We start from the raw sequence: 21,329 nt of genomic DNA, 5'->3' as shown, positions 1-21,329 counted from the left end.
CTAAGATAGTGGACAACCAACTGTGTTAGGGCATTACATGGAAGATGTGTGCACTTGATGCGCAAATGGAGTAGCAAGGATTCAACACAGTGCAAATACAGAGACCTCCAAACCATTGAGCTCATTGCGAATCAGTGCCCAATCTTTACATTCCCAGGATGTATAGCAAAGTTGCACTCTGCATCGCCTGAAGCCCTGTAATGGATTTCAGACCTTTCTATCAACTTGTAAATGTTGCTATTTCCACATGAAAAAAAGAAGTTGTTCTGTGGTACTCCATGCTTCCCTGAGTCAGCATTAAACAGGGAGAGCTTATAAACCTTTAACAGAAGGGAAGAGGCGCTTGTGTCAATGTTGGGAAGTTGCAATAGTCAGAGGGAGTGTCATCGGGTCTGTTTACATGGCACTAGTAGCCCCAACATTCCATGCAAAGGTCACAGAGGGGTTGGAGGCCTGGGATTGGGTTCGGTGAACAACTGCACCTTGTCTTTGTGTGTGTGATGCTATTTCTCTCTTTGCTGTGGAAGTACCGACTATTAGGTTAACTATATTTTAACTCTCACCAAATACAGGGCCTGGTTCTTCCTCTGGTATGCCAGTTTTATAGTGGTGTAACTGCACTAAAATTCATGGCTTCAAACCACCAGAAAAGCAGAGGAATGGAATGGAGAATCAGTCCTACAATTTGAAGAGTTCTTTTTCCTTACTATTATATGAACCCTCCACTAGGTTAATGGAAGCATGGAGGAATGATACAGTGAATACAACTAAGTCTGTGTGTAACCCTTCTGCCAGGCCAAGTTGATAGCAGCAAGGGCCGGGTTCAGTACATAGGGGTCCCTTCCCAACAGCGTGACACAGAACCAGCTCGAGCCCCCACCCAGTGACCTGGGAAAATCTTACGCAAACCCCTAGGCGCCTCGAAGAGGCAATATTTCCCCTCTCGCAAGCACAGAGCCTCGGTGTAGCAGAAAATGTTTAATAACATGAGGTAAACGACATAGCATTAAATTGGGAAAACACCACAACTAGAGTTCATAGACCAAACCATGAGCGAAGACCCACCCCAGCAAATTGGGCCGTGTCCTCTCCTGTTGGTTCTTGAAACCAGCGACCCAAGAATCACCAAAGTCCCAAAAGTCCACCGATCCCAAAGTCTCTTGGGTCCAGCAACCCAAGAATCACAAAAGTCCCAAAAGTCCGACAACCCCCCAAAGTCTCTGTCCCTGATCAGTGCAGCCCCAGAGTTCAAAAAAGGGGGGGGTGAGCAGGGTGTTAAGGGGCACCTTACGTGATCCGAGGCCAACCCGGCTGCTTCTCCGTGGGGTTCCACCGCAGCCTTACCACGAACTGCTCCACTCCACCCGCAGTCCCACTCCTGCCGTCCCACGAACTGCTCTGGCAGCTGCTCCGCTCCGCTCCGCTCACCGACCTGTGAGCCGCTCCGCTCCGCTCATCGACCTGTGAGCCAGGCCGCTCCGCTCCGCTCACCGACCTGTGAGCCGCTCCGCTCCGCTCACCGACCTGTGAGCCAGGCCGCTCCGCTCCGCTCACCGACCTGTGAGCCGCACTGCTCCGCTCCGCTCCGCTCCGCCCGTCCCTTGGGCCGCTCCCACAAGGCTCTGCTCTGCTCGCTGCTCCTCCAGCCGCTCCGCTCGCCCCCGCTAAGCTAAGTTAGCTTAGCAATCAGGCTCCCCCACTAGTTAACACAGCCTCAGTGATCTCAGCTCTTAAATAGCTTTAGCTCTTTTGTGATTTCAGCTCTCAGTGATTTCAGCTCTTAGTGATTTCAGCTAGTAGTAGGGGAGCCCCAGTGCTGGTGCACTATCGGCCCAGAGTGAATTCAGCTCAGCAGTCCGTAACTAGACTCCTAAGGGAATCAAAGTTAGCTCTGACATTCAACAGTGGAGAGAGGAGGAGGTGCAATTGGTGTTTCAGGCCCACAAAAGGGACCCACACCACCAGGTACCAATACCTGCCCCCAACCTCTCTCAATTCACTGGGTTTTGTAACCCATGCCCCTTGACAAGCAAATGCTACTTAGGTAATGGTGAATGACTCACTCAGTCCTTCTGTCATACACCAGTTCCACTGGCCTTGATTCACAGAATCAGGGTAACAAAACTTTATTCTTCCTGCCCCAATAACAGAGAAACTGGGGATCCCACACCAGCCAAAGTAACCACTTTGAGTTGCTGTTGTTTCCTGCCAGGCGAGTGGGTGTGCCTATGCAAACAAGATCAGCCCCTGGAGTTCTTTTCCACACTCGCCATAATTCACCACCAGATGTCAGGGTAGAGCTCATCCTGACTCTGCTTACATGTGAGAGAAGCAGTGGCTGACACAAGATAGAATGAAGGCACCTTAATAATTTGAGGACCAGATCCTACCTTTGATCTGACAGCACATCAATCTGAGCACTTTTTTGCTTCTTATATAAGACTTATGTAACATGTATGATGGGCAGAAAACATTGTTTCCCTGATCCTCTCTATTTATAGTCCTGAGCAGTCTTCATGGCTGTGTCAGGGCCTGATCCTGCAATCCTCACTCATGTAAGTGCTTAATGATGGGAGCCATATCACAATCCTTATGCATGTAGTCCCCATGACTTCCATATGATATTCATGTAAATAAGGGTTGCACAATCAGCTGCTTAAGGGACAGATATTCCAACATTATTATCACATCTCCCCACAAAGTTCTTACAGTCATCAAAAAATACAATAGGGAAGATCTGCAGAAAATTATCTGGGCGCTGGTAGATACCTGACAGATTCCTATTTTATTTGCAATGAGACATGCAATATTTGTGAGAAGTGTAATTTTCCTATAAAAGGCTCAGGAAACAATCCAAAAACTCAGGTAAGTTCCTACTAGTGTGTTAGCATTGGTGATCCTTTCTATCATATATATATAGAAGCATAGTATCCGAATCCATTATGCTTTCCCAAATGGAAATAGTTCCCTCTAATCAGAATGGTTCTGAAAATATTCTCACTGAATATTTATTAAGTGATGGTTTAGGAATAATTGAGTCTAATCCTTTGGTTAAATCAATGAATTACAGAAGGCTTAGATTTATACCACAGTACAGTGCAGTTTTATAATGCATTTGGCAGTTACAGGCCTAACTTCAGTATCAGGCAAATTGGTTGAAACTATAATAAAGAACAGAATTATGAGACACATAGATGAACACGATTTGTTGAGAAAGAGTAAACACTGGTTTTCCAAAGAGAAATCGTGCCCCATCAATCTATCAGAATTCTTTCAGGGGGTCAACAAATATGTGGACAAAGGTGATTCAGTGCATACAGTGTACTTGGACTTTCAGAAAGCTTTTGATAAGGTCCTTAACCAAAGGCTATTAAGCAAAGTAAGCAGTTATGGGATAAGAGGGAAGGTCCTCTCATGGATTAGTAACTGGTTGAAAGATAGGAAACAAAGGGTAGGAATAAATGGCCAGTTTTCATAAAGAAGAGAGGTAAATAGTGATGTCCCCCAGGGATCTGTACTGGGACTGGTGCTGTTCAACATATTCATCAATGATCTGGAAAAAGAGGTAAACAGTGAGGTGGCAAAATATACAGGTGATAAAAACTACTCAAGATTGTTAAGTTCAAAGCTGACTGGGAAGAGTCACTAAACTTGGTGACTGGGCAACAAAATGGCAGACAAAATTCAATGTTGATGAATGTAAAGTAGTGCACACTGGAAAATATAATCCCAACCATACATACAAAATAATGGGTTCTAAATTAGCTGTTACCACTCAAGAAAGAGATGTTGAAGTAATTGTAGATAGTTCTCTGAAAATATCTGCTCAATCTGAAGCAGCAGTAAAACAAGCAAACAAAATGCTAGGAACCATTAGGAAAGGGATAATGTCACTATATAAATCCATGGTACGCCCAACTTTGAATACTATGTGCAGTTCTGGTTACCCCATCTCAAAAGAGATATTTAGAACTGGAAAAGGTACAGAAAAGGGCAACAAAAATGATTAAGGGTATGGAACAGCTTCCATATTAGTAAAAATTAAAAAAAAAATTGTGACTTTTCAGCTTGGAAAAGAGACCACTAAGAGGGGATATGACAGAGGTCAAGAAAATCGGGAATGGTGTGGAGAAAGTAAATAAGGAAGTGTTATTTACTTCTTCACATAACACAAAACCCAGGGGTCATCCAATAAAATTAATAGGCAGCAGGTTTAAAACAAACAAAAGGATGTACTTCACACAACACACAGTTAACCTGTGGAATTCGTTGCCGGGGATGTTGTGAAGGCCAAAACTATAACAGGGTTCAAAAAAGAATGAGATAAATTTGTGGAGGATGGGCCCATCAATGGCTATTAGCCAACATGGTCAGGGATGCAACCCCATGCTCTGGTTGTCCCTAGCCTCTGACTGCCAGAAGCTAGGAGTAGACAGCAGATGATGAGTCACTCAATGATTGTCTGTTCTGTTCAATCCCTCTGAAACACCTGGCATTGGCCACTGTTGGAAGACAGGATACTGAGCTAGATGGACCATTGGTCTGACCCAGTACGGCCATTCTTATGTTCTTATGCATTTGTTGGGAGTCTGGAGAAATGAAGTTAACAATAACTCATCTATGCTTTTTTTAAAAAAATTATTCAACCCATTAGAAGTTACATTAATATACCATATGCCAGTTTATGGTTATTCATAAATCATACTTTTCTATAAAAGACATTATGCACATCAATCAATTTGAAAATATCAGGCCAAGACTTGGGAAAATGACAAGGGGAAGCAGGAGGGAATCCAGGTAGAGAGGGAGAACAAACAGAGTCTTTCAATTCTATATACTTTCAATTCATTTACAACTGGAAATTATAAACTAGTTAACACCACTTCAAAGATTCTGCACAAGCATGGCAAGGTCAATGGAACAGTATGTACTATAATTCAACCTATAATTCATTAAAGCTCTCCTTAGGGACTACATTTCTCCACCCCTTGGAGTCATTCTCTCTCAGGAAATTACACAGCTATTTGTGGAAAAGAAAATTCCAGCTCTGAGGAAGATTGCTGAGCAAGGCAATGGGAATTGGCATGGCCCAGAACTGCCCCAGTATCCAGCTCTCAACTGCCATGACTCTTTAAAGGGATCACCCTAGTAGTTATACAAACAATTCTGGAGAATGAATGATCCCAAAGCATGGATGAAGCTGCTAATAGTTCATCAGAGGTTAAACACATGCAGGAAAAGCAGGTAAGTAAAAGGAGAAGAAGGAATCAGTAAGATACTGTGGGGAGAGGAGAGGGTAGCAAAGGTGAAAAGCTTAGGTAGTCAGGCAGTGGGGAATGGTAATAGAGGAGAGAGGGAAATCATGCTCTTCTCACCTCTGGATACTTTTTTTTTTTAATGAATGGAAAAAATTCATAATCAATTGAATTCTTAATTGACAGTGATAACTTTTGCCCATTGGGTACATAATATGATGTCCTGTGTAGGCAATAACAGAATCAACTTGCTGTCACCATGGTCATTTGTCAATCCATGAGACCATAGTTTGGAATTCTAACCCTTAACACCACCATTTTTAATTTGAAAAACATATTTGAGCCCTGACTCTGCTTTTTAACGATTCAAAAGCCTCTGTGAGGGTCTTGCCTCTCAGCTGAGCAAACACAGAACATTTGTAAAAGTTTAGCAGATTTGCTGTGGCTTGACTACATAGAGACTTAGCGTGTAGCAAGCCAGAGTGTAAATCTACAGCACGCAAGCTTGCTACGCACTTAGGGTATGCCTACATATCAGTTATCCATGCTGGGAAGTGCCCTTCTAAACAGACATGCAGTAGAGCTACTGGCGCTAGCACACTAAAATATGACAGTGTGGCAGCGGCAGCATGGGTGGCAACTTGGGATAGCTGCCCGAGTATAATCCCACCCAACCCCCTCGGTACATACTCAGGCGACTAGCCTGAACCACTGCTCGTGCTGCTGTGGCCACACTGCTATTTTTAACACTCTAGCTTGAGCAGAATTAGTGTGCATTTTCCGAATCCCATGCTACTGTGGCACACTCTAACTCGCCGTGTGGACCCTGCCACCATACTCTAAAAGTTCTGCAGTGCACTTTGATCTATTGGGATTGTAATGCCAACAGACCCGGGGCCTCTGGAGTTTAGTGCATGAGCCTCTACTGCATGAGCTAAAAGCCATTTGGTTGTTAGCTAAGGCTGTAGAGCAGATTCATTATCCTCTTTCTCCAAGGGCTTGTCTATACTTACGCGCTGGTTCGGCGGCAGGCAATCGAACTTCTGGGTTCAATTTATCGCGTCTTGTCTGGACGCGATAAATCGAACTCAGAGTGCTCCCCGTCGACTCCGGTAATCCTGCTCGCCGCGAGGAGTACGCGGAGTCGACGGGGGAGCCTGCCTGCCGCGTCTGGACCGCGGTAAGTTCGAACTAAGGTACGTCGACTTCAGCTACGTTATTCACGTAGCTGAAGTTGCGTACCTTAGTTCGATTTGGGGGTTTAGTGTAGACCAAGCCTAAGTGGTCTCTGTGCCACTAGATGGGACAGAACACAACACCCAGGAGGTGTGTGGGTTACAGTATTTCAAACAGCAGTAGACCAAACTACACTAGGAAATGTTTAGTGTGCAGTCTCAGGGTCCACCTGGCTAGTTAGTGTGCAATAAGCCTGTGTGCTATATATTCACACCTCAACTTGCCTTACATTAGCTTGCTGTATAGACAAGCTCTGAATGCAGGTATGAGGTTCTTGAACTCAGCATAGTAAGGAAAGGGTTCAGTGGTGCAGCTGTATTGTTGATGTCAAGAGAGCAAATATTAAGGCATTAGGAAATCTTCTGAGGAATGTAAAGTGACAGAAAGTATTAAAATCCAAGAGTGCAGAATAAGGCAAAGGAATCCTAAAAGATCCTATATATAAGGGCCAACGGGGTATGCAAGAACTACTGGGTCAGGCTCTATGGCATGTGTTATGCAGGAGGTCAGACTAAATTGTTATAATGGTCCCATCTGGCCTCAAAATCTATGAATCTATGAACAGACTCCAGTTCCTCTTAAAAAACAAAAATCCATGAAATAAGAATTTGCCAGAGTGGCTGCACAAAGAGGCGTTTAAAGACCTGAGATTTTAAAAAGTAGAAAAGTGGAGAGGTAAGCAAACAAGAATCCAGTGATAGCAGTCTTGCAGGGAAAACATTAAGGACAGGGGGAAAAAAAGGGGCGGGGGAGAGGGGTAAATGAATTCATGATAGCCAAGGGCACCAAGGAGAATTAGAAGAGCTTTTTATTTATATAGGGGAAGAGGCAAAAGTAGTACTAATGAAAATGCAGGTCTATTAATAAATGAAATGAGAATAAATTAATTATTCAGAAATGGCTGCAAGACAGAACTTTTTAATTGTCTTCAGTGAGAAAAAAATACAAGAGAAAGTGGAACAATTAGTCTGAATATTCTAACAATGAGGTTGATGAACCACTGGAACAAACTACCATCTCTGGAGGTCTTCAAATCAAGACTGGGTGGCTTTCTGGAAAACATGTTTTAGTCAAATACAAGTTATTGGGCTCAGCACAGGGTACCTGAGTGAAATTCTCTGGACTCTGTTATACAGAAGTCTAGATGATTTAACAGTCCCTTCTGGCCTTACAGTCTATGAATCTTGGGCTTTGCCTTGGAAGCACAACCCTGTTTTGGAGGTGATGGAAAGTCACTTCCATCCCAGCAGAAACTCTGGAAAGGTAATAGACTCCTGAGCAGTAAACAGGTTGGGTTTATAAAGAATACATCCTAACAGCTTAGTTTGTTTGGGGGTGGGAGGGGTGTGTGTGTGTGTGTGTGTGTGTGTTACAAAATTAGTGAATAAATGAAATATAGTAAATATAGGCTGAGATTTTTCATAGGTGCCTAAGGGATTTGGATACCTAATTCCCACTAAAATTGGTCACCCAAATCTCATACAAAGACTGTTCTGAAAATCTCAAACTGTAGTATACGTGGATTTTGATTAAGCATTTGATTACATAAGAACTTAGTAATGGCCATACTGGGTCAGACCAATGGTCCATCTAGTTTACTATACTGTTTTATGACAGTGGCCAGTGTCAGATGCTTGTGAGAAAATGAACAGAACAGAGAAAATAACAAGTGATCCATCCCCTGTCGTCCACTCCCAGCTTCTGGCAGTCAGAGGTTGAGGGACACCCAGAGCATGGGGTTGCATCCCGCTGGTTCTTGTGTTATATGAAGGGGTAAATAACACTTCTTTGTTCACTTTCTCCACACCATTCATGGTTCTATAGACCTCTATCATATCCCCCATTAAATGTCTCTTTTTTAAAATGAATAGTCCCAGACTTATTAATCTCTCCTCTTATGGAAGCTGTTCCATAACCCTCATAATTTTTGTTGCCCTTTTCTGAAACTTTTCCAATTCTAATATATTTTGTTTGAGCTGGGGAGACCAGAGCGGCACACAGTATTCAAGATGTGGGTGTACTATGGATTTATATAGTGGAATTTTGATATTTTATACCTTATTATCTATCCCTTTCATAATGGTTCCTAACATTGTTAGCTTTTTTGACTGCTGCTGTACACTGAATGGATGTGTTCAGAGAACTAGCCACAATGTCTCCAAGATCTCTTTCTTGAGTGGTAACAGCTAGTTTAGACCCCACCATTTTGTAGGTATTCTTGGGATTATATTTTCCAGTGTGTGCATTACTTTGCTCTGATCAACACTGAATTTCAATTGCCATTTTGTTGCCCAGTCACCCAGTTTCGTGAGATCCCTTTGTAACTCTTTGCAGTCAGCTTTGGACTTAACTATCTTGTGTAATTTTGTATCATCTGCCAATTTTGCCGCTTCTGGCTAAAATTTTCATAAGCGCCCTAAGTGTTTTAGGAGTCTAAACAATTTTTATTGATTTTCAATGAATTGTGCTGATTTATACCGTCTGAGTATCTGGTCCTTAATTTCTGTAAAATGGGGTAATAATACTTCTCTATCTCACAAGGCGGTTATGAGGATAAATTCATTAATGTTTGTGAGATGCTAAATATTATGGTCATTGGTGCCATAGAAAACCCTGTAAACAGTGTATAAGTATCAAAGTGTGCAAAGATTAAAGCTTGAGAAAAATTATTGAACATGATGTACAGACTTATAACTAGGAGTGATAGGCTGATATTAAGAAAGGAAAAATAGAGGTGGAATCTCACACAAACCTCGTGACAGTAAAATCTATCCATCAACCAGCAGAATAGGCCAAAGTGCCTTCAGCAAATATGTTATGCTGTCACTGGACCATGAACTGCCTTCTAATGAAGTGGCTGTTTCATTATGAGAACCTGAGTGCATGTCGTCTTTCTGCAGCCAACATGACAAAGAACTCAGACACTTACAGCTGTCTATAATCTGAAGTGTGACATTCCTCTCAGAGAGGTGGAAAAGTCATGTTTATTTTATTTTGAAAGCTAATTAGAGATGTTGCTATGGAGTTTTAAAATAGATTATATTAAGTCTAATTAAATAGGCCCCTAATATTTCTTTTAAAATTTTAAAACATTCAATAATTATATTAATATAATCACATAAAAGATTAAAAAGCCACAAAAGCCATAACTGTTGGTGTTATTGTTGAACAGTTAAGGCTTGAGGTAAGCTCTCACAGGACCAAATTTTGATCCCCTAAATAAGTGAATACTGAGAAAAATTCCCACTGAAATAACTCAAATTCCCATTTCTTTCTGATCTCAAATAGTTAGTGGTTGGCTAATGTCCTGAAACATGAGAGTTTGTATCTGTTATAAGTGTTTATCCTATCTGGGAACATTTGGTCAGGCTAACTTCCGCTGAACTCAATGATTATTATTCAGTTTTTATTCAGTACTTTCTCGGGCAAACTCTCACTGACTTAAATGAAAGTTAGCCTGAATAAATGTTCATAGATTGGATAAACATTTAAAATCTACCCAGATAGGATACAAAATAAGGGACATATAAACCACAAACTACATGGGATTAGGAAGAATCTTTCCCTGTGCGAAGGTAGTCCATAAATGTCCACTATAAGGTTTCTCTGAAGCATCTAGTACTATCTACTGCAGCAGGCAGGATACGTTGGGCTAGATGGGCTGATCCAGTATGGCAGTTTCTGGGATTTGGCTCCAGGATGTTAGTTTTATGGTATTTTTTTTTATTTATCTACTTACATTACTTAATTCCTCTAAAATGTAGAGTCCTGTTTTGTTTTCTTCATAGTTTTACTTAGACTGCAAGCTTTTTGGGGCAGGGGCTGTCTTTTTGTTCTAGATTTGTACAGCGCCTAGCACAATGGGGTAGTGGTCCATGACTGGGATTCTTAGACACTACCACAACACTCCACTAATAATAATTTTTAAACAGGAATGATAGTCAAGGTGAAGGCGTACTAATATCTAAGGGCAAATTTAGAAAAGTAGAAGCCTCTGTGAGCTCAAAGGACAAGCATGCACAAGCTCCTGTTTACGCACATCTGTGGCCCTGATTCAGAGAAGCGCTGAAACATGTGCTTAAAGTTAAGGATGTGCTGAAGTCCCATTGACTTCAACAGACTTTAAGGATAAGCATAAAGTTAATCATGTGGGTATGTGCTATCATGAAAAGGGATGCTTTCCTGAACTGGGGCCTGTATAGGCAGTTGCCACAATTATGCATGTAAGTTTAAGTAACTGCAAGTACAAATGGATAGCTGGACACCTTACTGCCCTTTTGCACACGCAATTAATAATACTTCACTCTTATTTAGCATTTTTTATATCTGTAGCTCTCAATCAGCTTTACAAAGGAGGTCAGTATTATTACCCCCACTTTACAGAAATAAAATTGCTTTCAATTACAGGTACACCTGTATGCATGTTTTCCAGGTGAACCTGTGCCTCTCTTCTTTAAACCTTTGGCCCTCAAAGTTTCAAAGCTAAGTCTAAACGGTCTATTGGGGTTGTTTCATGGTTTAAAAATCTCCAGTCCTACCCTCTGGTCTCATAGCTTTATGCATTCAAGCAAAGACATACCTGAGAGTGAAAAACTGATCAGTCTCCGACTTCCTTGACCCTGGACCGGATCTTCACTGGTGATGCTTTTAAAAATCTGCTGGAAGAAGGAAAATGGTGAGATAGCTGTCTCCAATGATTCTTGAACAGAAAACTGACTTAATAACTGTTATTCCTGCTGTCGTCATCAACTGAGAATCAATTACATGCCTTCGTTAGGAAACTATCGGTCAAAAAATTTTACCAGTAAAGTACGAAACCAGCCACCAGGGAGCTCCTTTTCATGGAAATGAAAAACTATGGAAAAAATTACTGTAATCTTATATGTGTTTTGTGTTAATAGAAAGAGTACTTCCTCAGTGGAATATCTGTAAACAGTAATTGCTTATTAAACAAAAAATGAATGCAGCTCATAAGGATGGTTATGTTGCCCCTCACTTTAATAGCAAATTCTGAGCTCAACAAAATGAAATGTAAATCTCTGTAGTTCAGTTATTCTAGTGACTCTGCAGCTGACTGCCAGGAACCTGTATTTACATTTACATAAAACATGATTATTAATCCCATGAAAAAAGTAGCAATTATGAAATATTGCGGTGACAAATGTACAGGGGAAGTCTGAAGAAGCAAGAGCTACAGTATATGATCATTTGAGCTTGTTTAATAGACAGAATCTTTAAAAAGTGGACCCTGTTGGGCTTGACTTTTGGCCAGGATCAGCATGTTTCTTGCACACCGCTGATTTGAATGTGGGAATAACTCTCTCCTTCTCAACCCCATCTATACATTTTAGACAATAGTGGGTTTTTCTTCACGAACCTGAACTGTTCCTGTTTTAATTTTAAAAGATTGTATTTGCTTGAAGTGCGTCAGTGGCAAGTGAGAAGGGAATTGCTCTGTTGCTGACTTTATGCTCAGGGCACAACAGAGTAGTTTGCCAGCTGGTGCTAAAAACTGGGACATTGTCACAGCAAAGAAAATAAATCCTTTACCATCTCTTTCTGGATCAAGCTATGGAAAGCACAGGAGGAAGATATTCTCATGGGGAATCAATCTGCTGACTGGAGGTCTTTAAATATGAGCTGAAAAAACTGGGGAAAAAAGTGGGCCCACTGACAAACAAGTAGAGCAGATAGTGGAGTTGAGCTGCTAGCAGGATGGCCCACTGGAAGTGGAGCTGCTAGCAGGTTGGGCCACCAGGCCACTTCTCCTTTGATCTTCAGAATGGTATCTACTCCCCCTTAAATGGCTTCAGCCCTCAGAATGGTATTCAACGCAGTGGCAGGAGCATGTTCCACACACCATCTAGCTCCTTCACCTTCCTCCAGAGACATACCGGGAATCGGAGAGAAGTGAGTCATAGATTTTAAGGCTAGAAGGGACCATTATAATAATCTAGTCTAATCTCTTGAACAACACTGGCCTTAGAATCGAGGGAGGTGGTGGAGTCTCCTTTCTTGGAGGTTTTTAAGGCCCAGCTTGACAAAGCCCTGGCTGGGATGGTTTAGTTGGGAATTGGTCCTGCTTTGAGCAGGGGGTTGGACTAGATGACCTCTTGAGGTCCCTTCCAACCCTGATATTCTATGATTCTATGATTCTAACCGTACTCAGTAATTTCTGCATGTAGCCCATAACTTCTATTTGAACTCTAGCATATCTTTTAGAAAGACATCCAGACTTGATTTAGACATCTCAAGTGGTGAAGAATCCATCACATCCCTAGGTAAGGTGTTCCATTGCTTAGTTACACTCACTGTTAAAAGTTTGCATCTTATTTCTAGTTTGAATTTGTCTAGCTGCAGCTTCCAAACCCAGGCTTTTATTATGCCATTTTCTACTAGATTAAAGAACTGACTATCAGAAATATCTTCCCCATGAAAATACTTGCTGACCATATTTTTAACCTTCTCTTGGATAAATGGAAACTTTTAACTCTCTCACTATCACGCATGTTTTCCAAACCACATCTTTCTTGTAGCCCTTTTCTGAATGCTTTCCAATTTTTCAACATCCTTCCTGATGTATCAATACTAGAACTGGACACATTATTCCAGTAAATGGTCTCGCTAATGCTGTGATACCCCACCCTACTTCTACTTGATGATCCCACCACATTGCATTGGGAGCTCATGTTTGGGCTGGTTATCTAGTGTGATCGCTAAGTCCTTTCCAGTGTCACTACATTCTAGGTTACCATTTCCCTTTTATTTTCTTTGATGTATGGCCTTCCATTTATCTGTGTTACAACTCATGCTGTTTGAAGGAGTGCACCTTACCAAGTGATCTAAGTTGGTCTATGTAACTGACTTGTCCCAATCATTATTTAGCATTTCACCAATTTTTGTGTCAGCTGCAAATTTAAATTGATTTTATATTTTCTTCCACATCACCGATAAAGATATTGAATAATACAGGGCTGAGAATACATCCCTGAGGGACCCTACTAGAAACACCCCCACTGGATGACAATTACCCATTTACAATTACTTTTACATATCTATCAGTTAAACCAGTTTTTAAATCCATTAAAGATAGGCTACATTGATTTTGAATAGTCCTTTTTTTTTCTTATCAAATATCATGTGGGACTAAGACTTCTGTCATGCATTTTACTAAGTATATTAGGACAACAGAGTTACCTTTGTCAACCAAAGACATATTCTCATAAAAAATGATGCCAAGCTTGTTTGAAAAGATCTAATTTTCATAAAACCATTTTTATTTGTATTAATTATGACATCTTCCTTCAATTCTTTACTCATTGCATCCCATAACAGCCTTCCCAGGATCAGTGTCAGACAAATCAGCCAATAGTTATTCAACTTATTTAATAGTCCCTCAAATATAGGCACAACATTAGGCTTCCCCCCACAATCATCTGGAACTTCCCCAGTGTTCCAAGATTTGTTAAAAATTAACATTAATGATTCCAAGAGCTTCTCAGACAATTCTTTGAATACTCTTGTGTGCAAGTTATGTGGTCCCACAGATTCTAAAAAGTTTAATTTTTTAGTTGCTGCTTAACATCCTCTCTAGCTATTGGTGGAATGAAGGTATTTCATTATCTCTGTAAAATATGAATACATCATCCTGCTTCTTTCTACATACAGAACAGAAATATTTAATTAATGGTTCTGCCTTCTCTGCCTCATGATAGACCTGGGTCGGCAACCTTCGGCACGTGGACGGTCAACATAAACAAAATGTCTCGCGGCCTGCCAGTGGATTACACTGATGGGCCAAGTGCCGAAGGTTGCTGGCCCCTGTGATAGACAATTTTGTCATCCTTATCTAGTATTGGACCCATACCATTGTTAGGATTTTGTTTGTTCCTGATATATTTAAATATTTTCTTCTTATTGTCCATAATCTTTCTGGACACAGATTTTTCACTGATACCTTTAGCTTCCCTTATCAATTGTCTGCATTTCCTAATTGCTGACTTATACTCATCATCAACTTCTCCATTCACTATGTGTCATTTCCCAATACAAAATTTCAATAGAAAAAAAAAAGCATTTGCATTGAGGTGTATTTTGCTAGACTGGGGCATGTTAGACATGCAATAAACATAATATTTCCTTTTGATCATCTCATATTTTCCAGGGTCATGAAAGAAAGAAATTAATTGTGATGTCCAAGGATTTTTTTAAAAGGTCAGAAAATACAGTATATTCACACACTGATACATTTAGATCCCAATCTGCAAACACATACTTATGAGAGTAATATTACTCGCATGAATAGTCCCAATGAGTTCAGTAGAACTACTCACATGTGTGATTGTTTGCAGGAACAGGCCCTCACTTATCAGAACTAAATGAGCAACAATATGAAAATTATATCTAAGAAACAGTAGTACTATATAAATGAATTATATACTCCATAGTTTATCCCAATATAAACTTCTGAGATTTGGTATAACAGTCATTTTGATATAGTTTACCTTCTCATCTGTCAAGACATTTTAAATGAACCTGAACATTTTTTCTAAATGGGTGAAATCCACCTCTCTGTGTAGGGACAATAAAAGGACTATTTTGTGGCCTTTAGGTATTGCATAGTCTTCATGCTGGCCTCTGCACATGGGATAAATACCACCCGATATGAATTGTTTAGTATCACATAGATATACATTGAAAAAAGTACTAGGAAGGTGGGAGGAATACTTTTTTTTTTTAAGTAGATCTTTCAAGAAGTGAGAATGGAGAGAAAAAACCTAATCCAAAGCATGACTTGATTTAGCTGCTTACATAAACATAGCTGTGCACACAAGTGCTCTTTTCTCAATTGTTTGGCAAGTCATGATCTTCTTGTTTGCATTTCTGTCTGACTGAAGGTTATGTTTTCAGAGGACTAAACTGGGCATCTCGGGAACTGAAAACCAATAAGTAAAACATTCCAAGGTCAGTCAAAATGTTGAGGTTAAAAAACATTAACAATATTTTTTAATCATTGCTTTGGCTCAGGTTCACTGTTTCGTACTGCTATGGCATAAAGAAAGAAAAGTTAAATGCAAAATACAAAATGGGAATTAACTGGCTAGCTGCTGGTAGTACTGCTGAAAAGGATCTGGGGGTTATAGTGGATCACAAATTGAAGATGTCAGTAATATGATGCAATTGTAAAAAAGGTTAATATTATTCTGGGGTGTATTAAGAGGGCTGTTGTATGTAAGACACACAAAGGTAATTGTCCCACTCTTCGTGGCACTGGTGAGGCCTCAGCTGGAGTTCTATGTCCAATTTCTGCATGCCACACTTTAGTAAAGATGTGGACAAATTGGAGAGAGTCCAGAGGAGAGCAACAAAAATGATAAAAGGTTTACAAAATTTGACCTATGAGGAAAGATTAAAAAAAACTGGGTATGTTCAGTCTTGGGAAAAGAAGACTGAGAGGGGCGGGAGGACCTGATACCAGTTTTCCAATATGTTAGCGGCTGTTATAATGAGGACTGTGATGAATTGTTCTCCTTGTCCACTGAAGGTAGGACAAGAAGTAATGGGCTTAATCTGCAGCAAGAGAGATTTTGGTTAGATCTAAGGAAAAACTTTCTAACTATAAGGGAAATGAAGCTGTGGAACAGGCTTCCACGGGAGGTTGTGAAATCCCCATCATAGGAGGTTTTTAAAGAACAGTTTGGACAAACATCTGTCAGGTATGGTCTAGGTGTACTTGATCCTGCCTCGGCACAGGAGGCTGGACTAGACGACCTCTCCAGGTTCCTTCCAGCCCTACATTTCTATGATTCTATGGCCAGATTCTCTCTGGTGCCTCTGTAGTTCTTCTTAGACATTAATAATCTGCTATGAATATATTGAAGATGGAGGTGGAACCACATTTCTTGCTTATGATTGTGTGTGATACTGTTTTGCATTTGCACAGATCTGTCAGCTCATTTAGAGGATACACAATTCAATGGGAAATATTGCTGGATTTTATGAATTATGAATTTTCCTCTTAAGGGCATATTATTGGACAACATTGTAAGTGGCTATTTACACCACAGCAGCTGCAAAAGTTCTCAGATCTGGTTTCTGAACCCAACTGAGCTGTAGAGAATAAAATCCAGATGTGGCCTGGAAACCACTTCACAAAGATCCATGAATGACTCTTGTGAGAAGCCAATCCCTTTTCTCCCCATCCTGTTAAACCCCTAATACAGATTCACCAGACCCAAACGGCTACAGCAGGCAATGCTTGTGGGCTAGTCTTTTGGGTCTGTGTGTCATTTTCTCCATACATAAGTATGCACATGGACAAATTGTGCAACTGGTTTTCAAGGCAATTGTTTTAAATCAAGATGTCTCAAAATGACAAATAAAACCTGATGAGTCCAAAAATGTGTCCCATAGCCACCTGCAGCTCACTCTATCTTAGAGAAATATTTTAGATACAGGAAATAGTTTTCAAAAGCACCTAAGTCACTTAGGAGCCTAAGTTACTAAGGGCCACATTTTTAAATCTAAATGTCTAAATACCCTAAAAATCTGGCTCCAAGGAGCCTAAATCCCACTGAGTTTCTATGGGACCTAAGCTTCTTAATGACTTAGGGCCAGATTTTTTTGAGGCACCCAGAGGGATTTTCAAAAGTGCCTAGGTGCCTAATTCTCATTCTAATCAGTGGGAATTAGGTATCTTAGTGCTTTTTGAAAACCCCACTAGATGTCTGAATACCTTTGAAAATGTGGCCCTGGAGCACTTTTTAAAATGGGACTTAAATACTTTGGAAAAATTTATCCAACATGTCTAGAAACTACAGTGATGGGCGCACTGAAGTTTGATTAAATAGATAGCATAGATATGGCCTGCAGAGAGTAATAATTTTAAAAGGTCAGGGGCCAAATCCTTAGTTTTTGTTCTCCATTATTCTAGCTGAGAGAGAAAGAGTGCAGATGGGAGTTAGGAGAAGCAATGAAGCTAAAAATACATTAAATACTTTCCTAATATTATTCTTCCATGTAACCAAATTCTGTAAACTCCTGGTCTATCACATTAGGGCCCAATCTTTCAGCTCTTACTGAGAAAAAAATTCAAAGTACATCAATGGGAGTATTGTCTGAGAAAGGGCTACTGAACTGAGCTCCTAATTACAGACTTCAAAAGCTTTCTAAAATACCTCTTTAAAGATCCTTGTGGGATAGGCCCTCATGGTTAGAAATATGGTATTAGCAGTGTAAACTGAAGAAAAGTTTTCCATTTTCATCCCACACACTGATAACAGCATCTCCCTATAGTATTTCCCACACTGCTTTTAGTATGGGCTGGTCTACACTAACACTGTAAGTCGATCTAAGTTACGCTAGTTCAGTCATGTAAATTACATAACTGAAGTCGACATAACCTAGGATGACTTACATCAGTGTCTACACCGCGTTATGTCAACCGGAGACGCTCTCCCATCGACATAGTTTCTGCCTCTCAAGGAGGTGGAGTACAGACATCTACAGGAGAGCGCTCTCCCATTGACTTAGCATGTCTTCACCAGACCCACTAAATCGACACGACTGCATCGATCGCTACAGTGCCGATTTAGCCGGTAGTGTAGACATGGCCTATATTTTGTATATTGTGTGGCCATCATGGTAATTCTAAAAAGACCCACTGGCATGCAGTAGGATTAATATTTATTTGAAACATGATTATATCTATATATATACATATACATCCAGAACTACAAAATAACACGGCATACTATTTTTCCTACACACTCACACCACAGGCCATAATGACTCTAAAGGAAACTGTATGGCATAGCTTATCCGTGTATAATATACATCACTCTCTAGAGAAACATATTTGGCCCCTAGTTACATGCAGCTAAAGAAATAGTTTTAACTCAAGTGGAAGAGGGATGTAGTTTTGGTGTTAAACTTGGTGATTCCAAGTTTGATTCCTTCTGACAATTGTAGTATCTGGATGGAGGTAGTCTGTTGTGTATATATAGTAAGACTGCTACATATAGTGGTCACCATTTACATTGGTCTGTCACATAGCTCAATATTTCTGGACCCATATTTTCAGGAGTCTCTGTTTCAAGCTATGCAGTAGTGTTTTAAGATTATATCAAAGTATTCAACTTCAATATAGCACAAGAAATTACAACAGTAAATCTATGATCTGCTTACTCTTTTTATAAAACAGTTCTGTGCCTTAAGAGCCAAAAACTAGTTACAAAAGTGACAATTACAATAACTTGATTTTCACACCCAAATCCTAATTTTTGTCACAAGTAAAAAGTGCATTTGGTAGTCTTAACTCAATCCCAATTTACACATCTCCAAAAGAAAACAAGAAATAAAATGTGTGATGGCAGGTGAGGGCTGAAATGTATTATTGGCACTGCTGGGTAAGGGGGAAACCTGCCCAACGGCAGCCTGCACTATGCTTGGTTCCCGCTTGTGCTATCTTTTTCCACTTTTCAAGAGCATAAAATTGGCTCACAAATTTAAAATGAAATAAATAAAGCTAAGCTTAAGAGTCTGAATTAAATGGACACAGAAAAGGAAGGAGCTGGAAATGGCACTTTGTCTTCTGCTCACCTGTTTCTATTTGGATCTAACAGTTCATCTGGAATGGACAATCACTGGCTGTTTTGAAAGCCCGACAATGAACAGGCACAGAAGAGTGAGATAAAGGCAGAGTGCCAGACTTCACTGTGAATTTCTTTACTGATATCAGTCTAAGTCAGACCATTACTGTTATTTTAACAGAGCTGTGTTGGAATCAATAAAGTGTACAGGAATCAATAAAGTTCCTTGCCTGACTTCCCTCCAGTAATCCATTTGTTCTGCCTTGTTTTATTTTTCCCTTGCTAATTTCACTGAACTTTTGAAATTAACAGAGTAGTGTACACAGTATCATGTGGAGACCAGGTGTGAAGAGGTCTTTCCAGGATAAAAGAAAGTAAGAAGACTTAGGGCTGGTCTTCACTATCCACCCGGATCGGCAGTAGAAAATTGATCTCTCGGGGATCGATTTATCACGTCTCGTTGGGACGCGATAATCGATCCCCGAATCGACGCATGTACTCCACCAGCCCATGTAGGAGTAAGCGCCATCGATGGGGGAGCCGTGGCAGTTGATTTGCCGCCATCCTCACAGCGGAATAAGTCGGATCAGATACGTCGAATTCAGCTATGCTATTCGTGTAGCTGAATTTGCGTATCTGAAATCGATTCCCCACCCCCATAGTGTAGACGTAGCCTCAGTCTCTATGAGTTCAAACTTCAGCTTGTGGCTAACTCTTCAGAGTTAATTTCCTATTAGTAGGTCTCCTGCAAATGGTTGATACTTTCGTCCCCTCCACGTTTTTTTTTTTAAAGGTATGTTATTGGAAAACAAGGTGGACTGGATAAATGTTTTCTTTCTTCCTTACCTGTCAAGCTAGAGCCATGGGAACTGAGGGGTGAATTCTGAAAGAAGCAAATGGGGTGTGTATGGGGGGTTTGCTTCAGGACTCCCAAAGTCATTGAAAGTATTATGGCTATAATCCCCTGCGCCATTTTGAAAATCTATCCTAATTAGTGGCAATGATTCAGCTATAAACCTTTCTCTGTTACCCGTCAATGGAATTAATCCATCTCTTGAATGGAACATAGTCCACTTATCCTGCTGGCTTGCTAAGCTGCTGTGCTGGCACTGTAATACTGTTCCATTAGGCGATCCAAAATACTACAAGGCCAACTTCTATATTAGGTAAGGTTTCCTTCTCTAGTAGTTCTCCACAACCAGTTCAACACCCAGAAGGACCATTACCACATACACTCACAATTTTTCCTTGCTTTGATTCCCAACCCCACTCCAGGCTCTATGTTGCGGACATCACCTTTCTAGCTTTGGAAGACTAGCCCTCACCAATGCCACTGCTCAGTCAGAGAAAGAACATATTGTTTACTGACATGTGGCACTCCTTCCCTCACCCCAAAGGGCTGAGCCTGCTGCTTCTGGTGCCAGATTTTATTTAAGTAAGTTCTGTTTTCAGAAGAGGGAAGATCTTTGTTTCCAAAACCTCCTCTTTCTCAAACCCTAATTTACCATTATAATTTTATTAATTCTTTCACTAGATATCTGCCTAATTATGAACCCTCAAAGCCAGCCTAATTACAGGACACAATTGCTATTTAGCATCATCATTAAAGTCCTGTAGAAGACAGCTGATTGACTGGTTCACGACAGCAGGGAATTAAATGGTTGCCTGCACAGAGAGGCACGCACAACTCAGTCTCCAAGATGAAAGTATTTTACATTTCTCAGTCTACCCTGGGAGGAAAGAATGGGATTTCAACGTAACTAGCAGCTAAGAGCAGGAAATTATGGGCACCACTTTAAATTAAAACAGAATTGAGGTAATGTTTCCCATGGAGTTCAACATCTTTTGCCTCCAAGCTATAAACTGTTCAGCTTTTTATAAGCTGTCCGCAGTTCTCTTAACAGACTCCAACCATACTTCAGCAGACTAAGAAAAATCTTTAACCACAGACCTTGATCTTTCCTTCCTTCTTTGAAACCTGAAATCTATATATTATTATATAGAAATACACAAGAATACCCAGTGCTTAATTTGTAATGAAAGAGGTGCCGGGGCTCGATCAATTTTTTTTCTTTCATAACTGATGAGGAAGCCGGGGCTCTGAACTGCCAAGCCCAGAGGTGCCGGGGCTCAGCTCTGGCAAGCCCTGGCACAAATTAAGTACTGAGAATACCGATGAACACATAGAAGGCAGTGGTTGTACTTCCTGGGTGGATCACTTCATTGTTTCTAAAAAAAACTGCACTGT

General features: G+C 40.6%; 1 protein-coding gene across 4 annotated transcripts in view; it reads right to left on the bottom strand.

Annotated features, from left to right (window-relative positions):
• HECW1 (HECT, C2 and WW domain containing E3 ubiquitin protein ligase 1) overlaps positions 1-21,329 on the bottom strand; it is a 419,038-nt gene that overhangs the window by 136,378 nt on the left and 261,331 nt on the right. For all 4 annotated transcript variants that reach the window (XM_065583851.1, XM_065583849.1, XM_008169652.4 and 1 more), the window contains one exon: positions 11,071-11,146. In XM_065583851.1, the coding sequence (XP_065439923.1) occupies positions 11,071-11,146 (76 nt within the window). The remainder of the gene's footprint in view (positions 1-11,070; positions 11,147-21,329) is intronic.

This window comes from Chrysemys picta, chromosome 2 (assembly GCF_011386835.1).
Source record: "Chrysemys picta bellii isolate R12L10 chromosome 2, ASM1138683v2, whole genome shotgun sequence".
Classification (NCBI taxonomy): domain Eukaryota; kingdom Metazoa; phylum Chordata; order Testudines; family Emydidae; genus Chrysemys; species Chrysemys picta.
The sequence above is the reverse complement of the archived record's forward strand: the minus strand, read 5'-3'. Positions and strand labels throughout refer to the sequence as shown.